At 40.5% G+C, this 23,996-nt stretch overlaps 2 protein-coding genes across 2 annotated transcripts in view; one reads left to right on the top strand and one right to left on the bottom strand.

The window, feature by feature from the left end:
* The window catches only part of hipk1a (homeodomain interacting protein kinase 1a), a 16,787-nt gene extending 3,150 nt beyond the window's left edge, over window positions 1-13,637 (top strand). The window contains exons 2-17 of the mRNA XM_083919462.1: window positions 1-310; window positions 587-960; window positions 1,049-1,172; window positions 2,052-2,171; window positions 2,286-2,372; window positions 2,562-2,743; window positions 2,843-2,993; window positions 4,648-4,852; window positions 5,034-5,152; window positions 6,000-6,140; window positions 7,115-7,266; window positions 7,412-7,564; window positions 8,861-9,016; window positions 9,091-9,284; window positions 9,460-9,587; window positions 9,838-13,637. The exon at window positions 1-310 is cut by the window's left edge and continues 424 nt beyond it. Of these exons, the coding sequence (XP_083775588.1) occupies window positions 1-310; window positions 587-960; window positions 1,049-1,172; window positions 2,052-2,171; window positions 2,286-2,372; window positions 2,562-2,743; window positions 2,843-2,993; window positions 4,648-4,852; window positions 5,034-5,152; window positions 6,000-6,140; window positions 7,115-7,266; window positions 7,412-7,564; window positions 8,861-9,016; window positions 9,091-9,284; window positions 9,460-9,587; window positions 9,838-10,287 (3,046 nt within the window). The 3' untranslated portion in view covers window positions 10,288-13,637. The remainder of the gene's footprint in view (window positions 311-586; window positions 961-1,048; window positions 1,173-2,051; window positions 2,172-2,285; window positions 2,373-2,561; window positions 2,744-2,842; window positions 2,994-4,647; window positions 4,853-5,033; window positions 5,153-5,999; window positions 6,141-7,114; window positions 7,267-7,411; window positions 7,565-8,860; window positions 9,017-9,090; window positions 9,285-9,459; window positions 9,588-9,837) is intronic.
* A 1,887-nt stretch (window positions 13,638-15,524) lies between these two features.
* Window positions 15,525-22,519, bottom strand: sdf4 (stromal cell derived factor 4). The gene is made up of 7 exons (XM_083919962.1): window positions 22,318-22,519; window positions 20,681-20,997; window positions 19,413-19,549; window positions 19,152-19,265; window positions 18,899-19,057; window positions 17,948-18,123; window positions 15,525-17,615 (listed from the first exon to the last, which is right to left on the bottom strand). The coding sequence occupies exons 2-7, from the start codon at window positions 20,989-20,991 to the stop codon at window positions 17,439-17,441; spliced, it is 1,074 nt and encodes a 357-aa protein (XP_083776088.1). The 5' UTR covers window positions 20,992-20,997; window positions 22,318-22,519; the 3' UTR covers window positions 15,525-17,438.
* Window positions 22,520-23,996: the final 1,477 nt, after the last annotated feature.

The following is a 23,996-nucleotide window of genomic DNA, read 5'->3' as shown; positions in this document are numbered from 1 at the left end:
GATCCTGGAGGAGCTCTCGGCTCCTGTGGTCTCAAACCGCACCGGTGGTGGAGGGGGAACCACCACGGCTCAGTCCATAGCACATTCCACGTCCACCACAAAGAGCAGCAACTCCCACAGCGAGGGCGACTACCAGCTGGTCCAGCACGAGATCCTGTGCTCGATGTCCAACAGCTACGAGGTGCTGGAGTTCCTGGGACGCGGCACCTTCGGCCAGGTGGCAAAATGCTGGAAGCGGGGCACAAATGAGATAGTGGCCATCAAGATCTTGAAGAACCATCCTTCTTATGCTCGGCAAGGTCAAATTGAAGTGAGTATGTTGTTTCAATAGGAATGAAAAGAACTTTTGAAACAACAATATGTTTTTTTTGACAGTTCTAAGACTTAAGAGTATCCTATCAACATTGGTGTTATGTTCCTGGAGCATTGACAGTACGCTTTCATAGACAGAGCTCTGCCATTTCTAAACTGCCCAGCTCATGTTGAAAATAACAAGATGCCCGGCCAAGACATGTAGATAAAGAGAGTGTAGGTAAGTAATAATGATGTAATGAACACAATTCTGTCTTCAACTTCCTCCCTGTAGGTGAGCATCCTGAGCAGGCTGAGCACAGAGAACGCCGACGAGTTCAACTTTGTGCGCTCGTACGAGTGTTTCCAGCACAAGAACCACACGTGCCTTGTGTTCGAGATGCTGGAGCAGAACCTTTACGACTTCCTGAAGCACAGCAAGTTCAGCCCTCTGCTGCTCAAGTGCATACGGCCCATTCTGCAGCAGGTCGCCACGGCGCTGATGAAGCTGAAGAGCCTGGGGTTGATCCACGCCGACCTGAAGCCCGAGAACATCATGTTAGTCGACCCTTTGAGGCAGCCGTACAGAGTGAAAGTCATCGATTTTGGCTCCGCCAGCCACGTGTCCAAAGCGGTTTGCTCCACCTACCTGCAGTCACGGTACTACAGGTGAGTATGTCAGCCCGGACTGTCAAAGTAAGAGTTTTCAATAATATGTAGCTGCCGTCTCATTCGTCTGTTTCTGATGTGCTTTCAGGGCTCCGGAGATCATTCTGGGCCTTCCTTTCTGTGAAGCCATCGACATGTGGTCGTTGGGTTGTGTCATTGCTGAGCTCTTCTTAGGATGGCCTCTCTATCCCGGGGCCTCGGAGTACGACCAGGTCAGCTTCAGTATTCATAACATATATATATATATATATATATATATATATATATATATATAGAATAAAGTGTTTGACTTTGACATTTTGGGCAGTTGGCCTCAATTCACTTTCTTAAGTCATTAACACGACCTGAAGCATTTTTTGCATAATAAATGCCAGGTTGATGCCCAATAAATAATAAATACATTCATTTATTTACATTTTGCAATGTGGGCAGAGCAGTCTGACAAAGTGAATCCATACGTTGATAACAAACCAACTTTACACAACTACACAAACACACATAATGATCATTACTTCAAGGGCTGTACAGTGTATGAAGATAAAGATATTTGACTTTGTTTATTTTTGAAAAAGAATACAAATAAGCATCTTTTCCAAAATGTCAGATTATTACTTTAAATGTTTTTTTAGGGACTGTGAATGTTTTTTTAATGTCATTTATTTGTATTATTATTATTGTGATTATTATTTATTCTATTCCACCTGTTAGTACTATAATTATAAATATTTACCATTTTCTATAAAATTGCAAATACATGTAAACATATTGGAGATTTAGTGGATTTATGAATTCATTGCAATAAAAGTATTTTTTACTTTTTTAACAAGTTTGAAAATGATTAACTGCATTATTAATGTTGTAGGCACCGACTTTATCAGGGAGTTGGACAATAGAGGAAAGGTTTTTTTTATTTAAATGATCTTGGCAGTTATTTATAATTTCTCGAAACGTGTTTACAGTAAATAAAAATAAAATAACCACACAACCAGGTGATGATAACTGTATAAACTGCTTTTGACAAATATATGTCACAAGGTTTACACTTGACTGACACCAGCGACTGGCTTTTCTGTTTTTCAACGGTCTCTCAGATTCGTTACATTTCCCAGACCCAGGGCCTTCCTGCAGAGTACCTGCTGAGTGCAGGGACCAAGACCAGCCGCTTTTTCAACAGAGGCCCAGACTCGAGCTACCCCCTCTGGAGGCTCAAAGTAAGAGACTCTGCAGAGAGGAAGATTTCTGGGACAGATGGGATCATCAAGCATAAGCACTGTGCTTGTGTACTGTACATACTCTGAGGTGTTGCTGTGGTCATTTTCCCACAGACGCCTGCAGAGCACGAGGCCGAAATGGGCATCAAGTCAAAGGAGGCGAGGAAATACATCTTCAACTGTCTCGATGATATGATGCAGGTGAGGACGGAGCCGTTTCATTTCAGATAAGCTGCTGCATCAGTTGACACTGATACTATTACTGGCTTTGGATCTGGTTATTTTAGAGGGGTATGTATTGGCAAAGAATGTATGGGTGTGTCAGTTGGTGTGATGTCGATAGGTGTGCCAGAATGCAGTTCGACAAACACAAACTTCCTGTCTCTGCAGGTGAACATGACAAACCTGGAGGGGACAGACATCTTGGCAGAGAAGGCTGACAGGCGGGAGTTCATAGACCTGCTGAAAAAGATGCTGACGCTAGACGCAGACAAGCGGATCACGCCCATGAAGACGCTGAACCACCCGTTCGTCACCATGACACACCTGCTGCACTTCCCTCACAGCTCACAGTGAGTTTCAGCACCGTGACCGTAACGATTGCGGCGGCCGTGGCTGCGCATAGCAGTTAGTTTGGTCACTGTTTGACGATTACATTTATTTTTTTACAGTGTGAAGTCCTGCTTCCAAAATATGGACATATGCAAACGCAGATGCAGCGCCTTTGAGAATGGAAAGAATATGTTTGCCGGCAACAATACCCCAAGTGCAGCCACCAACCTCACTGTCACCTTCAGCAGCCAACTAAACCAGCACAACCAGGTGAGAGGACCGTCTCTGCTCCAGTCACTGGGCTTCACACCAGAACCAGCCCAACAAACACACTTGGTCTTCAGTTGTGCAAGTGATTTAGGAGAACTTGCTCGTTCACTAAGAGGATTCAATTACATCAATCTGCGTTAATGATTAACTGTTATGCTTTAGCTCCATTCATGTGAATTGATTTAACTGAGCATATATTTTGTCTGCTGTGCAAAAACCCTTAAAGATCACCAATTAAAACTAATTTGTACGTGGTTCTGCAGTTGTTTATCTGACCATCATCGGTCCCCATGCTGTATCTTTATTTATTTAGCAGAACGGTGTGTTTATTGGGTAACAGATGCAACAGCTTTTTAAAGAAGCATGTCTTTTGGTGTGGAAGGAAAGTCCTAATGAATCTCGGTCGACCTGCATTTGCTCGTAATGATTAATATATAGCAACAAATTTAGTGTGGAAATAGTGTCAACACTGTAGAACACAATGTGACAAAAAAAAAACACATTAACAAATGAGTCCAAAAGTCTGTTTCTTCAGAGTGAGGTTGTGAAACTTTCCCACGCGTCTTCTTAAACTGCAATGTGGGCGGAGCAGTCTGACAAAGGGAATCCAGAAGTGGAGAACAAACCGACCTTACACCGTTACACAAACACAAATGATAATAAGCATTACTTTAAAGTCTGTGTATCAAGATAAAGATATTTTTAATTTTTGAAAAAGAATATGAACAAGCATCTTTCCCAAAATGTCAGATTATTCCTTTAAATGTTTTTTTAGGGACTGTGAATGTTTTTTTTTAATTTAATTTATTTGTATTATTATTATTATTTATGCTAATCCACCTTTTACTACAAGAATAATAAATGTTTACATTTTTCTGTTTGTACCACCAAGTGTGTAAAATACGAAGAAAGAAAAATATAACAATTGCAAATACATGTAAACATGTTGGACATTTTTTAATGTGGGATTTATGAATTAATTGCAATAAAATTATTTTTTTAATGTGTACAAAGTTTTAAAAAAGTATTATTTCAGTTGTTGGCAGTTCAGTCAGCAACTTTGTCAGGACATGAGAGGAAAGGCTTTTTTTGATTTAAACTATTTTATTTCAGTTTTTCATAATTTGTCGAAATGTGTTTGTATAAAGTAACCACATTATTTACACAAATTTTGCATAACTTTTGCATAAACTACCCTTACGTCATTCAGAGGCTGACACAACCAGCCCTCTGGTGATGATAACTGTAAAAACTGCTTTTGACAAATATACAGTATGTCACAAGGTTTACACTTCTGGTGTGGAAGGAAAGACCTAATAAATCTCGGTCGACCTGCATTTGCTCGTAATAACTAAATGTATAGCAACAAATTTAGTGTGGAAATAGTGTCAACATTGTAGAACACAATGTGACAAAAAAACAAACATGAACAAATGAGTCAACAAGTCTGTTTCTTCAGAGTGAGGTTGTGAAACTTTCTCACACGTCTTCTTAACCCCTTTGTCTGTGATGGTTACTTTTGTCCACATTAAGGTTATGAGATCTTGTGGTGGTATTCTGGGGGCATTTGTAAATGCTTCTCCACATGCATGTGCAGATGTCATTGGTGCTGAACTCTTTGAGTCCAGTGTTTTCTGCACGTTGTGTCTTACAGATGGCCTCTACCGGAGGCCAGTCCCTGTCCCTCAGCAGTAACGTCCCGCTGCTAAACTACCAGCCTGGCCTCTACCAGCAGGCCACTATAAACATCCCTGGCCTCACCCAGCAGGGCGTTCCCCTGCAGACCAGACCCACGCAGCTCTGCACCCAGACCGAGCCCTTCCAGCAAACACTCATAGTTTGCCCTCCGACCATCCAGGGTGAGAAAGCAAGATGTTAGTGTCACTTTGCCTCTATGAGAATAAATCATATATTTCACACTTTGTAAAACGTAGACATTACAATCATTTCACCAACCAGCCACAAGTGGAAAGATAACTTCTTAATCCCTAAGTTTGTTTGACTTGACTAATATCACCTGCCTAAATCTTTTCCTTACAGGTCTTCAAACATCCAATAAGCCTTCTGGTTATCCAGTGAGGATGGACAACTCTGTACCCCTAGTTCCTCAGAACCAGTCGTCCCAGTCTCTTCACATCCAGCCCGGCATGCTGACACAGGTAGGACCCACTGCATGACTGCTGGGGGTTGGGCTTTGATGGAGTTTTATTGAATTTAATTCCAATATGTATTCCAATCAGCAGCATATTAACGAGTTTCCTCTATTTGCCCAAACAAGGTGTAATAGTATTAAGGTTGTGGGCAGTTCAGTCAGCGACTTTTTCAGGGAGTTGGACATATTAGTAGCCAGAGACCAATGGTAGCTATTAATACTGTATTCAACCAAGTATAGGACAAATAGAGGCACCTCTGTAGTATTTTTTCCGTACTTGATGGAGGCCTATAAAGTGGTTTGCAGCACCCTATTGAATGTCTTCGTCTATACTTTTCTTTATATATATTTATTGTTTGAGAGTCACCTGTTACCTTACACTCATGACACTGAATGTGTGAGTGTGTTTATATCTACACTGGAGATCAAAGAATTAATTCTGGATTTATTCTGAAATATTGTTATTTTTTACAGCCCTCTGTTTTTAAATAACCAAGGCTTTTCAACAAAACATTTTGTGGGAAAAAAACAGTGATCAAAATAAGAGAGCAAAGTAGTAGTTTTGGATTTATTCTGAAATATTGTTATTTTTTACTTCCAACCAAGGCACTTCAACAAATCGTGTGTATCTAAGATGACATTTTTCTCCAGCTTTAGTCTGATGAAAATAAAGTAAATAAGTGGATATTGGAGTCCTGCAGTGTTCAAGCTATTTATTTTAATATGTGCTCACTTTCGGCTCAGTGTGCTAACTCCTACTCCTTCCAAAACAAACACTCTCTTCTTCTTAAGGGTTCAGTAGAATAGGTCTGTTCCAAATGTGTCTTAACACCTCCCCTCACACCTCCTCCCAGGCCTCCCTGGACCCCCTGCTGGTAGGCAGCCTGTACGCCTCAGCGGTGGCGGGAATGCCGTCTTTAGGCTCGGCGCGGCTGCCAGTTGGCTGCAGGGGTGCGAGCCTGAGTAGCTTACTGGATCACAGTGTCTCCATGCTGGTAAAACCCCATCATCACAACTTGCTGAAGCTTCTTCTTACTTTCTTCCTTCTACTTAGCACATGGTTGTGGACGGTGTGCAGTAGAACGTGAGATGCATGTGCAGCTCACCACTCTGGTTTGTCTTCTGCAGCTTCAGGGGCCAGATCCATAAAACTGTGTAGATTCTCCACTAAAACTGGCCTGTGTACGCAAATATAGAACTATGCACATGCATTCTTTTCCTCAGATTTGGTGTCTGTCTTTAAACTCTCCGCTGATTGTTGAACTATTTCCTTTTGTAAGAGGCTGACTGCCACACTGCTGTATCTTCCATGTGCAGCATGTGAAACCACCTTTATTCACATTACACAGTTTTTGTACTGAGGAGCTGGTAAAGTCTGTTTAATATTTAAGGACTTATTTAGTGGAAGGTTAAATAAAAGACACACTGGCAGACAGCAGTGCACGCTTTTTTTGGCTTAAAAAATTCTGCGTAACAAGTGTCAAGAAACACCTTTTTTTCTTCCTCTTCCGTCTAACATTCCTTTCACTTTCAGGGTAGCTTCTGTCTGGACCTTCTCTGTGTTTCACGGCACAGGACTGTAGGGCTTGCATGCTTGGCATCAGAACCTGAGTGATGTGTCGTCATTCCTTAAGCTTGTTCTGGTATTTTCTGCTTTCTAAGTCACTTTTTGCACATTTCTTTTTGAGCAGGAACAAATGCAACTCTCTCTGCACAGGAACATTTCTGGAAACAAGTTACATATGGTGGCCATTTTCTATTCAGCTTTCAGTGTGTCAGGGTGTGCTGGATGTCTTGGTGTGGGACAGAAACAGGGACATTTGTGTTTGCATGTGCTCACCATGCCCTTTCCAAGAAAATAACTCTGACCTCTATTCTGCTTTGGTCGACACGCTGCACTTTGGTCTCTTCTTAATCTCTGCAGAAGTGTAAGGTCTTGAAAAGAGTGTTTATGTGTGTGTGCATACAGCAGGGCTGGCCAGCAGGCACGCAGCAGATCCTCATCCCTTCCGCATGGCAGCAGATGCCAGGCATGGCCATCCACAACCCGGGGCAGGCCGTGGTGCCTGACTCACCCATGGGAGCCCCGATCTCCGACGGTCAACAAGCTTCTAACTGGAGGTGAGTTTAATCTAACGGGACACTGCGGTTAAATGGCTCAGCTTCAGGTCATTCTAAGATTAGAATGCAATGGAAAGTATTAAATGTGGTGAGTTAGTCATACAAACAGTTTTAAATAAGTTAAATGTGTCCTAACTTTTCACAGGGGTCGTCATGGAAGCCAGTATGATGGCGCCAACCAGCAGGAGTCTGGTGTTGGGCGTCACGCTGCCTCCCAAAACCACAACTCAGGGGCCGCTCACTCAAGATCCCAACAGGGCAAGAGGTCAAAGGCTCGACATGCAGAGAGCAGAGCCAGGTATCCTGTCAGACCGCCATACATTCACATTATCTGCGTGTTCTTCATGCATAAGTTCTAGTGTTGGTGGTCTGATCCCCTGCTTACCCTGTCCACTTGTTCAAACTGCTGCAGTATTTTTCATTAAACCTTTAATCTACTGTCAGAAAAAAAGTTTTAAAACCTCAAACCAACAATGAATGAGTCAACTGACAGCTATCTGTGATATACCAGAGCCTGATATATCTCATTCTTCTGTGCCTTAGAGCTCCATTGTTGTTCAAAAACTCATCAGTGAGCCAGTGTTGCACTGGGGGACATTTCACGGCCATGAACACACACACACTGAACTTTATTTTGACTCCCACATACAACATCATGCTGCTGTAAATGCTCATTACAGCAGCAATGCAAATTAATCTACTGCTTAAAAAAGCCCCAAACAAATACAATTGTAAACCACAGCGCCTGTTTGTAGCCTTTTATAGTGTTCAGAAGGAACCACTGTGTGTTTGGGGCTGAGAGCCACAGACAGAGCAGGGAAGTTGGAAAGTATGAGATCACTTTTGTTGGCTCTGGTCTTCTCATGGGATTTTTGACAGTAATAGAAATATAGAATAACATCAGACTTATCTTGTTTGGTGCCACCAGAAGTCCAAAACCCAAAGATTGTCTTTTTTTTTTTTTAAATCTAGAGCTGCAGAGACTCGTTAACTAATCGATTAGTTGATTGGCACAAGAATAATCGCCAACTATTTTGATAGGCAGAGAGAGGAATGACGTGCAAAAAAAGGTCTCAATGGCCGGAATTGAAACCGGAAATTTTGGTAATGTGATGGCTACCAAGGCGCTCCGTGAGTAGACTTTTAGTTTTTCTTTAGTGCCCTACATTTTTTTCGGCTTTTTACAGCTTTCTCTGATTATGGAACGTATTTATATTTTGGTCACAGTCAGTCCCTTTTAAAAAGCTTCAGCGACAGACTGCAGCCTGTAAGTGTCCGAACATTAACACATTTATTGTATTTATGTTTGAAACAGCACAATACGTATGAGGATTAAGTGCTGACTTTACTGTTTACAGACACATCAGGTGAAACAATTAGGACTTGTTGCCCCAAATTTAAGGGACCAAGCATAAAGCTTAATTCTGCTACTACTTACAGAGCCCAACATTAACTTGATTTTTTTTTTTAACACGTTAAGCCTCACATTCTTTTAAGGTTGTTGGAGGCAAATAGACTTTAAAGGAGATTAGAGGCAACAGAAATAGGTGGCAGGTTACCTCAAACAAACGTTGTATTTGCAATTCCCCTCCAGACCAGTGTCCTCTGCCACCACTGTGGTCCACAACGCTTCTGCTGGCAACCAATCTCAGCCCATCGTCATCTCGGACACACCCAGCCCCGCTGTCAGCATCATCACCATCCACAGTGACTCTGAAGACGAGGACGACAGGAAGTACCCTGCTGCCTGGTGAGCTCATTCCCGGGAGAGGATTTGATTTTGGGAAAGTGGTTATTTACTTCCTCTCTTATTCTGTCCTGCAGCTCTGGAACAAGCCAGAGGGCCAACGTGATCAGCTGCGTCACGGTGCACGACTCGCATGACTCAGACTCCTCCAACAGCAGCCCCCTGAGTGCAAAGACCACCTCGCAGCCCTCCAAGTCTCTGGCCATCGTCACGCCGTCCGTGAAGAGTCAGCCAGGGGAAAGCACAACCCACAAACCTCCAGCAGCTCCAGGTCCTCCAGGGCTTTTAACATTATTATTCTCTAGTGTTTAAATATGTTCATTTTATTTAAATAACTAGATCAGCTCAGCTCTTTGATGGGGGAAACTGGTCCTTTTTACTTCAAGCAGCTGTAATGTGCTCCCTCTCGGTGCTCACAGTATTCTGTTTGGTTTTTGCACTCGTAGATCAAACCACAAGTGGCTCTGGAAAATCCAAGAAAGGGTCGACTCAGCAGTCCATTCGTGCAGATTCCAACACTGATCGCCATCAACGGGCCACATCCAGCCGATCTCAGCCTCTGAACCTGAGTCAGGTAACAGCTTTCTAATGCAGCTGATGTCTGCTCAACAAGGTGAACCCATAAAGAGTCTGGTTCTGTCCCAATGACCAACACTTGTGTTAGGAATTTACACAGCACGGGTTAGGATTGCATGCGTGTTGAGGTTAATCCTATAACACAGGCAGATGCATCGTCCAGTTGTGCTCAGGCGGCATTTCATTTGCACATAAAGAACAAATCATTTGGTATGATGGAAGGAGAGACACTCTCTCTGTTGTTTCAGGTACAGCAGTCTGTGATGTCATCCTCCCACGACCCAACAGGAAGCAGTAGCTCCCTGAGGCGTCAGTCCACATACCCCCCTCCTGTCTCGTCGCACTCATCCTACCGGCTTCACGAAAACACGCTGTTCAGCTCAACCCCAAACCTTTACGCCTACCCGGCATCCGCCGCCCTGGCCTCTGTGTCCCAAGCTGTGGACCAGATGCAAGGTGGCCCGTCCCGCCAGGGCAGGGCGAGTGGAGCTTACTCTTCCCTGGCACTGCTCCAGAAGAACGGCAGCCTGGTCCTGGGAGGGTCTGCTCCGGTACAGTATGGCAACCACCACCAACAGCAGCAGCAGCAGCAACAGCAGCAGCAGCAGCAGCAGCAGCAGCAGCAGCTCGGAGGGCAACCTTTCCACCATGCCGGCGCTACCTACCAGCGAAAACTCAACCAGTATCCCTACCTGTAAAGACTGAAGCACTACATGACGACCAAATGGAGGCCGAGACAAGAGTCGAGCACAAACTCATCACGGGCGGCTGTGATCAAACTTTTTTTTTGTGGCATTTAATTGACAGCGTAAGAATCTCTATGTACAAGTTCTGAATATGAGTGCAGAACCTGAAATCATCCGGGCAAGATTTGGGTAGCAGAAGAGGTCCGGTCTTCGCCTGGAGCCTGAGCACTGTTGACCTATCATGTTTGCTTTGGTTGCATCCAGGTAAAAAGTCTGTGTGAAGAGAGAAAGAAGCGGGATGCATCTGCAGAAAGGAAATCTCAGAGCCCGTCTCTTATTGTTTGACGACAATTTGGCTTTTTATTCACTTTTTGTTTTTATTTATTTGCATATACGTGCAAATATCTGTTTATAGAGAAGTCATCTCTTCAACTCAAACTCCATTGTCGTGTTTCAAGTTGCTAATTGGACCACAAACAATGACTGGTGCTCGGAAGAGGAAGTATTGGCCTGGGTATCCCCTGGCTACTCCAGAAAGCCTGAAATAGAGGCTTCCCAGAAGCTTAAAGTCTCTTTATCTCATGGTCTTTCTCAGCACTTACATACTTCAAATAAGCCATCGAGACAGTTTTTTTGTATATAAACTATTAATGGAGACACAGAAAACAAAGCACCAACAACATAGTTAGTGAACCCAGAGTTTATTTAAAGAGTGATTTGAAGACTTACTGACTGGCCCCTGTACCAGCTCCTCTCATAGTAAAGTCCATTCAAGTGGATTACCAAATGGAATACAAAAGGAAGGAGCCCATTGGTGCTTTGTTTTATGTGTACTGCAGAGGTTTGGTGTTATTTTGAGCAGTATTAGTGGTTAAAAAAGACGTTTTAATGCCTTCACCCTACTGCCCCGAGCTAATCAGTGTTAGCCACGTCCGGCTGTTAGCAATAGTTCATACATGAAAAAAACTGTCTCTATGGCTTATTTGATGTATATAAGTGCAGAAAAAGACAGTGGGATGATTTTGCACCGGAATTACACTTTAATTGTCATCAGACCGATAGGCGATGGGTTTTGAGATTGACAGTGTAGAGACAAAGACTGGAAACGGCGACAGAGAGAGGAATGACGTGCAAAAAAAGGTCCCATGGCCGGAATCGAAACCGGAAATTTTGGTAATGTGATGGCTACCAAGGCGCTCCGTGAGTAGACTTTTAGTTTTTCTTTAGTGCCCTACATTGTTTTTGGCTTTTTACGGCTTTCTCTGATTATGGAACGTATTTATATTTTGGTCACAGTCAGTCCCTTTAAAAAAGCTTCTGCTAGCTTCAGAGACAGACTGCAGCCTGTAAGTGTCCGAACAGTAACACATTTATTGTATTTATGTTTGAAACAGCACAATACGTATGAGGATTAAGTGCTGACTTTACACTTTAGGCTGTTTACAGACACATCAGGTGAAACAAGTAGGACTTGTTGCCCGTTTTCTACGAAGTCCCCGAATTTAAGGGACCAAGCATAAAGCTCAATTCTGCTACTACTTACAGAGCCCTTTATTTAGTTTGAGAAGTAAGTGTTGAGGAGAAACTGGAACTTACTGTTATGCTGCTCTCCATTATTATATTATATTATCGTCGTCATCAGGATCGTCAAATAATTGTTTAAAAATTGCATTTACACAATCGCCTTATTTATGACAATTTCTTTGTTTGTTTTTTAAACCTTAATATGTCAGTACATGGTGATAAGTTAGATGTATTGTGTTTCATTTATGAATGTACTGTTTATGTGTATCTGTATTCTTAAAAACAGGAGAAAGTAAGCTGTGTACTGTATAAATATGTGTCACTGTGTTCTTCAAATCTTTTCCATGTTAATTCTGTTTTAGCTGGCCATGGAGTATGTTGAATGATGCAGTACATTTCAGCGTAGAGTAGGGTGGTATTTGGAGGGGGATTGTAGTGTTTTTTACAGTTTTGGACTTATTCTTAAGGTTGCATGTGTCTGACAGGAGAGATCGTAAAAAGTGCAGCTGCACTGATTTTCAGTGTCGCCCGCGGACAGATTATCAATGTTATGTTTAATTTGTACAACGAACACGTTAATGATATTGGAAAATGTAAAAGCTCTCGTCTTGTGAAGTGATGTATGTGAAGTAAAACATGACAAATCTGATCGGGTTTCACACAATCATGTCAAAGTCAAAGGCATTTTACAGAAGCCCTTAGAGGAGAGCGAGAGGGTTTTTTTCTGTTGATCTATTTTCTAAATTGTTTTCTCCTGTGTTTTGGACTTTGTGTCTATAAGAACACACACATCTAGACGATAAATACCAGGTGCAGGACAGGAGAGCATGTATCAGACAGAGAAATAGAGTCCGCGCACTGCAGAAATGAGTCCTTACACCTGGAAGTAACTTTGCATCTCCGGTTCCCTCGTCTCAAAGTCTTTTTATTTAAACAGGTCATTGGTTCGACGCTTGAAATAAAGTCTGTGGTTAACACAAACTTAAGAGATTTTTACTTTACGGTTATATTTAAAAAATCATAAAAGTGGTGTTCATTTGTGAAGATTATCTTCCTGAACAAAACGTCAAAGTACCGTAAACATTTGTTTGCCACAGAGCTTATTTTCAGCATAATTTCAATGGAAAAATACCCTTGACTTTTGTTAAGGAAACTTATGGCTTGGCCTACAAAATATGGCACACACCTGTGAGGAGCTTCGGCTGGTTGATACCGAGCAGAGCATTAGAATCAGGTGTGTTAGAGCAGGGAGGAACCTAAAACATGCAGGGCAGTGGCCCTCCAGGAGCAGGACGGGGCACCCCTGCTCAATAATTCAATTGAAGAAGAGCAGGACACTCAAGACGTCCCCTTGTGGTTTTTTAATAAATATATGCTTCATGGAGATTTTTTATTTATTTATTTTTGTCAGGATCATCTATTTTTTTCATTGGTGAAAACAGGTGGAAGAAAAGTGTCTGAAATGAGTATTACAACAACAAAGGGCCTGCCAAAACAGATGGGGGGGAAAGAAATTGGAGCCAAAATGATCCTTCTTTTTACTTATTTTAAGTCAAACGCATTTTAGATCAGACTTTGGAAATGGATCACCAGAAGAAGAAAAAAGCTCTCTCACCCTCGCGGCTTCTGTACCGTTTAGACTGCGATGGTAAAAAAAATTCACAGTAATGCGTTTCACTTGTGAATAATCAAATCTGAAAAGATAATTTATAAAAAACAAACATGAATTGATGTTCAGTATGTAACCGCTTCTAAACAATTCATTGGTTTGGTGAAATGATGGTTGTTCCTAGCAATCCTGCTGTTTTGTGAAGTGCTACATTACATAGAGCACACGATGAACCTTAACCCGTATATACGCAATAAAATCTGCTCAAAACAAAGAATTTCAGACTCATTGATGATTAAAATGGAAGAATCGTTTCATATTGTACAATCTCAGATAGATCCAAGTGTAATCGAGAATCCAAAATGTCATAAAACTGTTCAATGTTCAAAAATATTTTTCTCAGAGTCCAAGGGGACGTCTACAGATCTCTTGTTTTGTTAGACCATCGGTCAAACACCCAAATATATTCCATTTGATCCAACTTTTACTCTATTTTTAATTGTGTGGCCTAATTAGTATGTGTCATTAATACAAGATTGTTGTTTTGTCATCTATTTAATATTGTCAATATTAAATGTCTTTATTAATGAATAGGATTCATATAGCACCTTTCTCAGTACTCAGGTGCTTTACATGATGAAAGCGTGGCTGCTAATCAGCCGACCACCTCGTCAAACACACAGCAGTCATACACGCAGGGCAGGGATCAAACCACCGACCCTGCAGACATTGGCCAACCTACTCTATCAACTGAGCCTGAGCTTATTGAACCTGAAACAATGCTGAATCATTACATAACATTTTAATTGATATAAAACAGAGTAGCTGCAACAAGAGAACGTTCTGCGTTTTTGCTTGGGAACAAATGTTATCAGTTATTGATTTTTTTACTCAGTTGACTAACCATTTGCAGCTCTAATTCACTCATGAACTGTTGCACTTTTTAAAACATGCAGTCATTGAAAGCACAGCTGAAGAAGAGCTGTACTCACATTAATATGAATATATGAGTGTGTAGCTGAAGGGGGGGGGGTAAAGTACAGAATAGCCCTTTATTTAACCTTGGCAGGAAAGGAAGGTGGGGACAGGAGAGAAATGAGACACAGCTGTGAGCTGGTGGAACTAACTAACTAAGGAAGGAAGGAAGCATGGGGAACAGAAAGAGAACCTTTAGGGTTCAAATAGTCTCAAGTGTCTCGACTAATCTAGCAGCCAAATGACTGTTAGACTGGCCTCACACTAGACCACTGAAATATCTTTGTGAAACCAGCCCCAGTTGTTGTCGGATTTCCAAACTTTCCTGGGCGACAATGTGGCGCTAAGCCCTGGAGCAGATCTGGATGAAACTGCAGTTATCTCTGTGGACCTGTGAATGTTCTCATTTGTCCGGGTCATCGTTATCCCCAAAGAAGTTTAAGTCAAAAGCAAATCCAGTTGCTTTTGACTTAAGCTTCTTCGGGGCTAGTTTTCTCTGTGACCTGCACAGATGCAGCTGTCGACGTCCTTGTCGTTCGTTGGACCTACACAAGTCAAGAGAAGTTTTCTTTCCTGAAAGGTTTTCTCATATTCTCCTGTCTTGGGTTAATTACCCCACATATTCTACCTTCAGTCTAATCTCATCTAGTTTTGTTATTTGGAGTACTTATTGTATTAAATGTGGAGTTTTCATTAAATCCTTGTTATTGATGACACCGGTGGTCGTTAAGTGAACTGCAGTCATCCTGGGCATCGATCAAAACAATATATTTTGCATGCTTTGAATGATAATTTACCCTTTTCTATTATTATTTATGATATATATTTTGCATTCATGTGCAGATATCTGTTTATAGAGACGTCATCCCTCAACTCCAACTCCATTCTCACGTCTCAAGTTGCTAATCGGACCGTAAACGATGACCACTGCTCCAGAGGACATCTTGGCCCAGATAAACATTGTATTGAAAAGTATTAAAATATCGATAACACTGGACAACCTTAAACCAAAGTGGTCAATCTCCACTGTTTTCTGACATTTGTTGACTAAACAATCTGTAATGGAAGTCTTCATCAATTGCAACCCTAAAAAAACAACAACCAAGCACTAAAGCAATCCAGGTGCTATTGAATTGATAAGAAATATTTATTGTTTACCAGTATATTTGCAATACGTTTTTATAAAGCTGTGTCACATTCTTTTATCATAAATCTTATCTTACAATCCAAACAGGACCGGGGACAGAGAGGCCTGTAGCAGGAACCAAACACTCAACAAAACTGAGGAAATGTGATGCTATTGTTTGTCCATGCATTTAAAAACATGATTTACCAGAAGCATTCAAAATAGAGTTATTAGGTAAATATGACGAAGAGTGAATTATGCATCCAAAGAGAGCAAAGCTCCTTCAGCAATAAAGCAAACAGCCCTGTGAGATGTGAAATGATGCAGCTGATCCAATAAATTATTTCATCTTTATCCACATCTTAACATGAGCGTGAACTTTCCACTTTCATTTTTAATTTTTTTATACACAGGAGACACACACACACACACACACACACACACACACACAGGTAAACGGTATTGTTTCTAATAATATGTTAATGTTTTCAGTAACACCTGTGCTTTTCCTTCATGAAGTCAAAAGTCTGCTGATTAAAAGGCCCATTGTTTTCATATATTACTCTGACAATAAATTGTTAATGAAAGCCTGTGCTAAAGAGGATCACTGTACGTTATTGAGGCAGCTTTAAAAGTTAAACTTCTCTATTTTTTCCGCTCTGTTTATAAGTAGAAGGACGGATGATATATATATTAGGGTTGGGCGACTGGATGAATAGATTGGCTGAGTACAAATCATTTTTGGCATTTTATTTTGCTTTTTTAATGATCTGCCTTTTAAAGAACGAGTGCAAGCAAGAGAGAGACAGAGGGTGACAGTGAAGAGCAGGCGTATTTTCACATTTAACTGATTTAAGGATTTGTTTTAACCAAAGCAGAGATTGGATTGTTGGAACAGTGGAAAGACGGTTTTGGTGACTTTCATGATGTTTCCGTCGTGCTTTGATGAGTAAAACCTGGAGCAAGAAGTTTACTTTAGGGCAAAAGAGAGTTAGAAAACTACACTTCTGCACCTCCCCCATTTCTGCTGCTGCAGCTTTAATGATACAATTACATAAGCTAATGTTTTAGTTTGGTTAAAGAGAGAAACCTGACTTCAGAAAGTGTGCGGTTGTGTTTTTCTGTTTTAATAAGGAAAACAGGCGTAAGAATATTATCTTTTTTGACATTTTGATTTAATTTGGTTTATTTATTTGACTTAAAAAAGAGCTTGTGGAACATATCAAACTCCCCGCTCGACCACGTCCCTGCTGTAATTACGACCAATATCAGTCGGTTGGAAATTTTGAACATGACGCCCAACCCTACTAGCCATAATGAAAGCTAGTGGAATTGTACCCCACTAATGACAAAAATCACCTTTTAATTGGGGGAATTACGGCGTGCATCACCATTAAATTCGAAGGGATTTTTCCTTTTTAGCAGCATTAAATTTATTTGTTCAGCTTTTCTCTCTGACACAGGCATTGGTACCTGACAATGAATATTTACACGGTGTACAGACACGCCAGATAAAAAGCGAAAGATCCTTCAGAACAACTGGTAATATCTCCTGGCTGTGCGGTCTCTCACCACTGCACCAACAACGCAAATAATCTAGTCAGGGATCAAAAACTTCCTCATATACACACACTTCACAAGATCACAAACAAATTTGGAGTCGAACAGCCCAGTATATTTAAAAGTCCAATGGCACACAGAAGGCAGACCATGTTAACTCTGACGGCTGGCAGACAGTCCAGGGCTGAAGGAAGGATGTATTAATTGGAGTCAGCAGTGAAAGAGGCCAGTGAGGCTTTGAAACACAGAATTGCACACTAAAACATCCTATCATTAGTTTGCACCCCCTTCGTCTGGCTTGTCCCTGAAGCAGATGTGAGATGTTGCCCTGCTGAGCGGACCAAAGGGGGGGAGGGGTGCGCTACGTCTTCAGAACTCCTCGTGAACATTTCTGGCGTAATCCATGAGCTTGCTGCCCGTGAAGTATTCGCTGTACTTGAGAATCTCATCCAGCTCCAAGTTATGATTCTGGTTTTCATCTGCGACAGCGATCATCTGCCTGGCCTCGTTCAGAGCGTTGTGCTCGTTCATCGGGTCCATGTACTCCTGTACGGCACACAGGACGAGAGAAGGAGAAAGCGGCAAAGAACTGTCAGTGATAGTCAATTCAATGGGTTATTTTAAAATATATGTGAGATATAAATCTATATAGGTTTACCGCCACTTTGAATTTGTCCAAATCTGTTTTTTCCCACTACTTTATGTACAAATTTTAAGAAATTGTCACCGAATTTGGTACAGAGCATCTCTAAAAGCGTGACTTCTTCAGATTGTCTATGTTCCGTACAGTTGTGTTATTATTCAGCCCTCAAAGGTAATTCAGATCTTGTGGGCAGAGTCAATCAAACAAGACTTTTCAAGCACTCTGCATGACTTACCTCCAGTTCCTCCATGGTTACAATGCCATCACCGTCTGAATCAATCACGTCCTCAAACTCCTTCTTCCTCTCTCGGACCCAGTCGTCATCGATGTCCTGAGCCTGCTGGTTCTCCACGGTGCCCACGGGTAGAGAGATGAACTCTGACAGCGTCAGTTTCTTATCGCCATCCTGGTCTACAAACAAGCAACGATGTTTAGCCTGTATCTGTTCAATCCATTTTCATAACGGGTCTCTTCTCTGGAAATGCTTATTCAAATACACATGGGTAGTCATGTAAGGTACAACATCAAATACACAAATTCCCTATTATATAAACAGATATTTGCCTATATCAGCGGATCTGGTAGTGTTTGTGCAGAAAGTCTGACCCAACAGTAGGTAGCAAGCAGGAAAATATTTACATACCCATGTAGTAAAGTTCCCCGTTTAATATCAGTTTTTCATAATATGAGAGTGAGCTTGACAGGGTTACACAACCTGAGTTACAATGTTAACATTCACAGAAACCAAACCAAATCACCTCATGTTATTTAAAAGTGCAACACATAGTGTCATCTAAAAACTGTATTTAACCTACTGCATACAACTATGTGTATCTGTTTCACCCCCATTCAGGTTAGCGTACTGTAGCACTAAACCTGAAGTTAGCTAGGTCAGACTGCAAGTCTCTTGTGTTTTAGCAGCTTAAGAGCCAGCTGTTTCCCTTAGGTGTTAGTAGAAATCAAAACCCAGCTAACAGGCCAGTCAATATTGGACTTGCTAATGTTGCTATGCACCTGTTAGATGTGTAAATAAACAGCTGTTCTTTATCCAGTTCTACATGTCATCTTAAAAGGCGACAACTTGTCAGTGCTTGTGGCTAAAAACAAATAGTTAAAACAGGTTTAAGATTATCACACTCATGATTCAGGTGTTTAAAAAATTTAAATTAAAAATTAAAATGTGTACCTAAGTCGCGCACGATCTCCTTGACCATGTATTTGAGCATGCCTCTGCTGTGTTCAGGATGAAGGAAAGAGAGGAACTCCTGCTCATTCAGCAGCTGGTCAGCTGGTGGGTTGTCAGCCTGAAACCAGCGGTCCTTCAGGCTTTCCAAAACCTCCTGAGCTGCAACGATGAGAACATTTACAGTGTTACTTATATTTTATATTACTGAAGCACATATTCTTGAAAAGCATACTTCATATAGTTCTTCACTTACTTTCCTCATCCAGTTTCAGATCTTCATTATTCTTTATTTTCTCAGCAATTTCCTTTTCATTGAAACCTTTGCTGGCCAGAAATTTGACCCTGTATTCATCCCATGTCACGTGACCTATGGACAAAGCGTGAATTGAGAATTGGGGTTTTAGTTAAGGACACGCTGTTGCAGCATGGCTCACACAAGTCATACAATCCTGACAGGATTAGAAACACAGTCCTGTGTGCTTTGAATAATAAGTGATTTTCTGCACGCGCTCACCGTCGCCGTCGGGGTCAACAGCACGGAAACTGTTCTTGTTCTCCACCATGGCCTCCTGAAAGTGCTCCTCCGTCTTCTCCATAATCCAGCGCTGCATCTCCTTGGCACTGACACTCTTGTCCTTGTTGAAATCAACTCTGTAAAAGGACGGAAACAAAATAAATTAGCTGCTAATTTAGCTTGAATTATTGAACATAAAGACCACCATTAAACTACTATCAGCTGTAATGGTCTCAATGGCTTATATCCAATCTGGTGCTTTAGTTTAAACTGGCCAAGCACTAAGACCTTTTTAATATTCACCTTTTTAAAAAAATCATTTTAAAAGGCAGAAAAAGAGAAGGGTGGGGGGAAGGGAACTTTGTCAAGTCATAGTGACGGATTAGTTTACAAAGTGTCCTTTTTCCTCTGTTGTCATTCTCTGCTAACAATGGCACCTTTTCTTGTAAAAGTATATTATACAGAGAAATTGCATAAACTGCATAACTTGGTGTTTTTTCAGCTTATGTTCATTATTTCTGTCAATACAGGTACTTTAATGTATTCTCATGTTTATTATTAAAGAGATAATTCTGATTTCTTTGAAGTGGGGTCGTATGAGGTCCATAGTCAGTGTATTAGATGACAGTCGGAACCCCACCCTTTTTTATGCTCTGTGTCCTTGTCAAAGACACCAAGAGTTATTTTACCTTGCAGATCGCATGACTTGCTGGTCTACCTACATGCTTCCTTGATTGGTTAGTTAGTTTTGTTCGTTTCTAACCCTTTAAAACACCAAGCTAACAATAATGCTAACTGACTAAGTAACCGATCAAGGCAGCAGAAGACCAGCAACTTCTGGGAGGACTGTTTTTGTCAATGTCTGGTGGTTTTGACAAGGCCATAGATAACAGCTACAGTGTACACTTAAACTGACGTAGATTCTTTTTTTTTTTTAGGTGGCTAAAATAACTGGCACAAATGTACCCATTCACAGCAGTACATTTCTTAGCTCCATATCAGTATTTTTTCCATATTTGGATTTTGAGTAAATTGTGACATATACCCCGGGCACATCTAAATCTGACACCTTCAGCTTATCATAACAGTGATGTTTAAATGATCACAGCATACAGGATATTATTCCTAGGGGCTACACCCCTCTTTGCTTTAACTTCCTGCCGGTAACTTGTGAATAACCTGACAAGCAGCTACGCTCAAGCATCCAGTTCATCCAGTGTTGCAACCCCTGACTGAAATCTACAATGAGGAAGACAAGCAGGACTTACTTGGTGAAAATTTCAATCAGCTTCTTTCTGTTCCTCCTCGGCTCAGAGTCTTCCTCAAACTCCTCGATCTCTTTACCCAGGAAAACCTCCTGATGAAAGTCTTTATTGAGGTGACCGTCCATCTCCATCTTCACCCCGTTCAGGTGGTCCGGAGGGAGAATCTCGTTGTCGTCCTTGCTCACTGGAGTCTTATCTTTAGCGGCTGACATGTTGGCTGGCCGTGCATGCACATCCATTGTGTGGAGCAGGATGTAGAAAAGCAGTGACATTGCCAGGAGGTTTCTGCACCACAGTTTCCTCCAAACAGCCATGATTTCCTAAAGTAAAATTTAAGGTTTAAGTTATGTGAACTAACTCTAAAAAATAAAAAAATAAAAAAAGGTATCAAGCCAAGTTAGCCAAGACAAGATAATGCATCACGCCCACTGGGAAATCCTGTTCATGTCATCCACAGTTTAGGCAAATTTATGCAGAAGATGAATTTTTTATTTTTAGTTTAAACTACCGAGAGTCATCAAACCCTTCGACAAACAGGAATACACACATAAGCAGCCAAAAGCATGAATAAATATATCATGTATCGTATATAAAACGTAGTTTCATAGTTAACCTACAGACGGGAACATGTTGCACGAAGATGTGATGTGTACTCTGAACGCAACATAAGGTTATAATAATATTAACTGTCTTTTTTTGTCTGGTTTTAACATTAAATAACTAAACTGGATATGTATTGCACATATCTGTAATTCAATTCGTCCTAGTCGAAAAGGAACATTTCAGATATCAACAATATTTTATTGAGCTTTCAATTTTAGATATCCACAATTACATTTTAGATATATCTAGCATGAACATTGTGGATGCTGTTATACATATCTGTTAATAGACAAAATGTATTTTCAGATAGTCAAGATTACATTATGGATACCTGGTATAGTTTTTCATTTGGGATATCTGGAATTAAAATTCTGACTAGTAAATTGTGGATATCTGAAATTGGAGTTTTTCTCTGTAAGAATTACATAAAAGATATCCAGAAAGTTCACTCTAAATATCTAAAATGTAAGTGTGGGTGACTTGAGAGCCTAATACACATGAATGGCAAAAGTGACGTCATTTGTATTTATGTACTAATGACGTTGTGGATATCTGAAATGATCATTCTGACTAGGAAGGATTTTCTGTTGTGTATTTTTAGAGAAAAGGTGTTATGGATATCTAAAAGGTAATCACAGATAGGAGTGTGATTCTATTGAATGTTAACACCGCTTGCCATACACATCATCCACTTTAATGTCATTTACTGGCACTGAATTACGTGCTCAAAAGGCAACTTTAATGGTCGCTTAGTAACGTAAATACAGGTAAGCTCGTGAATTGAACCTCGTTACGTCATTCGAATTTATTTCAGTTGACCGTTAGTTAGCTACGTACGCGGCTAACACAAGCAGGTAAGTGAAACATTACATGTTAATGTCAGGCAAATGGTATTACATGTATAAATAGAGACAATGCGACCAAACTGTCAAGCACACAAACGACACTGTGAGGAAGTTCAAACGACTTCGGATGTTGAGAGATGCCCAGGTTAGCTGCAGTGGCTAATGTTAGCTGGACTTCCTAGTCAAACAAACCTGCAGGGGTTCCAGTCAGGAAAACTGTCTGACTCCTGTTCCTGTACACGTGGCTCCTCCACAACACCCACCGCTCCAAAAATGTGTGACGGTCAGTCTAAAAAACTCCACTGACGAGATAACAGTCGGCTGTAGAGGTGCTTTCCGATATTACGGTGAAGCGTCAATTACCCCCAGCTGTCAGTTGAACTGGCCTCTTAGCTAGTTGCTAACGTTGTTATGATACATTTGTGTTAAGCTAACCAAACTCACAAGTATAACTTCCGAGCAGCACTTTCAAAATTAAATCCGTATTGAATGTGTATTTGTCGAGAACAATTATCATATATAAGTCAATACATTTCCACAGTCCGCTACTTCTGAACAGCTAGAAAGTGCAAAACAGTTAACGTTAACAGTGCTAGATGTTGAAATAGTTATAGCTAACTTAGCTAAATATGTGATAAATGGTTAATATATATATATATTTATATATATATATATATATATATATGTATATATTTATATATATATATATATATGTATATATATATATTTATATGTATATATATATATATATATATATATATATATATATATATATATATATATATATATATATATGTGTAGTAATGGTAAATGGTTTAAATATAACGCAACGAAAGACAATGGGATTAACTTTCTAACGTTAAATGTAACTTAATGGAAACACAGTTGAGCTAGCTAGACGTAATGGTCTAAATTGTTAGCTAAAATGAATGCATACATGTATAAACATGATTAAAAGTAATTTATACAGTAAAATAGCCGACTAAAAGTAATGGTTAACATTGATAACTATAGTAACGTGACTTACAAACAGTTGAGATAATGTTAGTTAGCCAAAGGTAATGGAGAATACATGTTTCAAATAGCTCAAATAATAGATATTAAATGGCTGGCTAAAAGTAAAAAAAAAAATTCTCTATACCAGCGATGGTCGCTGGTAGCCTAATGTGTAAACAGTCGAATTTGTTAGTTCCAAGTAAAGTTAATGGGTAAATGGTCTATGTAGATCAAAGTAATGTTGGCTTAAAGTAACAGGTAAAGGATAAATGTTCAAAATGGCTAATGGATAAATTGTGAAAACATAATACATAAAAAGGCGAAATGGCTAAAAAACAAACGGATTAATGATTGTGAAATAGCTAAAAGTAATGAATATAAAGGTAAAAATAGCTGAGAATAGATATATGTCATTACCTAAAAAAAAAAAATGGCAAAATAGCTAAAATGAATGTTTGAAAGTCAGCTAAAGTGAAAAATGTTAGAAAACATTTACAAAGTGCAGAAAACACATGCGCTATAAAAGCAAACATGCAATAGTCCTATTGTTTTTTTTCGGGGGGGGGGGTAAGAAAATTTAATTTATTGTTTTATTCTGACACGTGCAAGCTGAATTTCTGTCTTTTATTTTGAAGGCAGATTTACCAAACGTCCGGTTTTGTTCTGTTTCCCTGTGCAGAGCTTGACGCTACTTCTGCGACCTGCTACGTTTTGGTTTTGAGACAGGCGTGCCAGCAAATACAGGAAGTAGGATGTCACAAGTATGGAGCCATACTGGAAAGGTACTGGTTAGTTGTTTTGTACTGCAGGCTGCCGCCTCTGGGTGGCAGTGTGTTAAAATGTAATAATATCAAGTAGATGAAAGAAGCAGTCTA

Source organism: Echiichthys vipera (assembly GCF_963691815.1).
Source record: "Echiichthys vipera genome assembly, chromosome: 9".
NCBI lineage: Eukaryota > Metazoa > Chordata > Actinopteri > Perciformes > Trachinidae > Echiichthys > Echiichthys vipera.
This window is presented reverse-complemented; position numbering and strand designations above follow the sequence as displayed.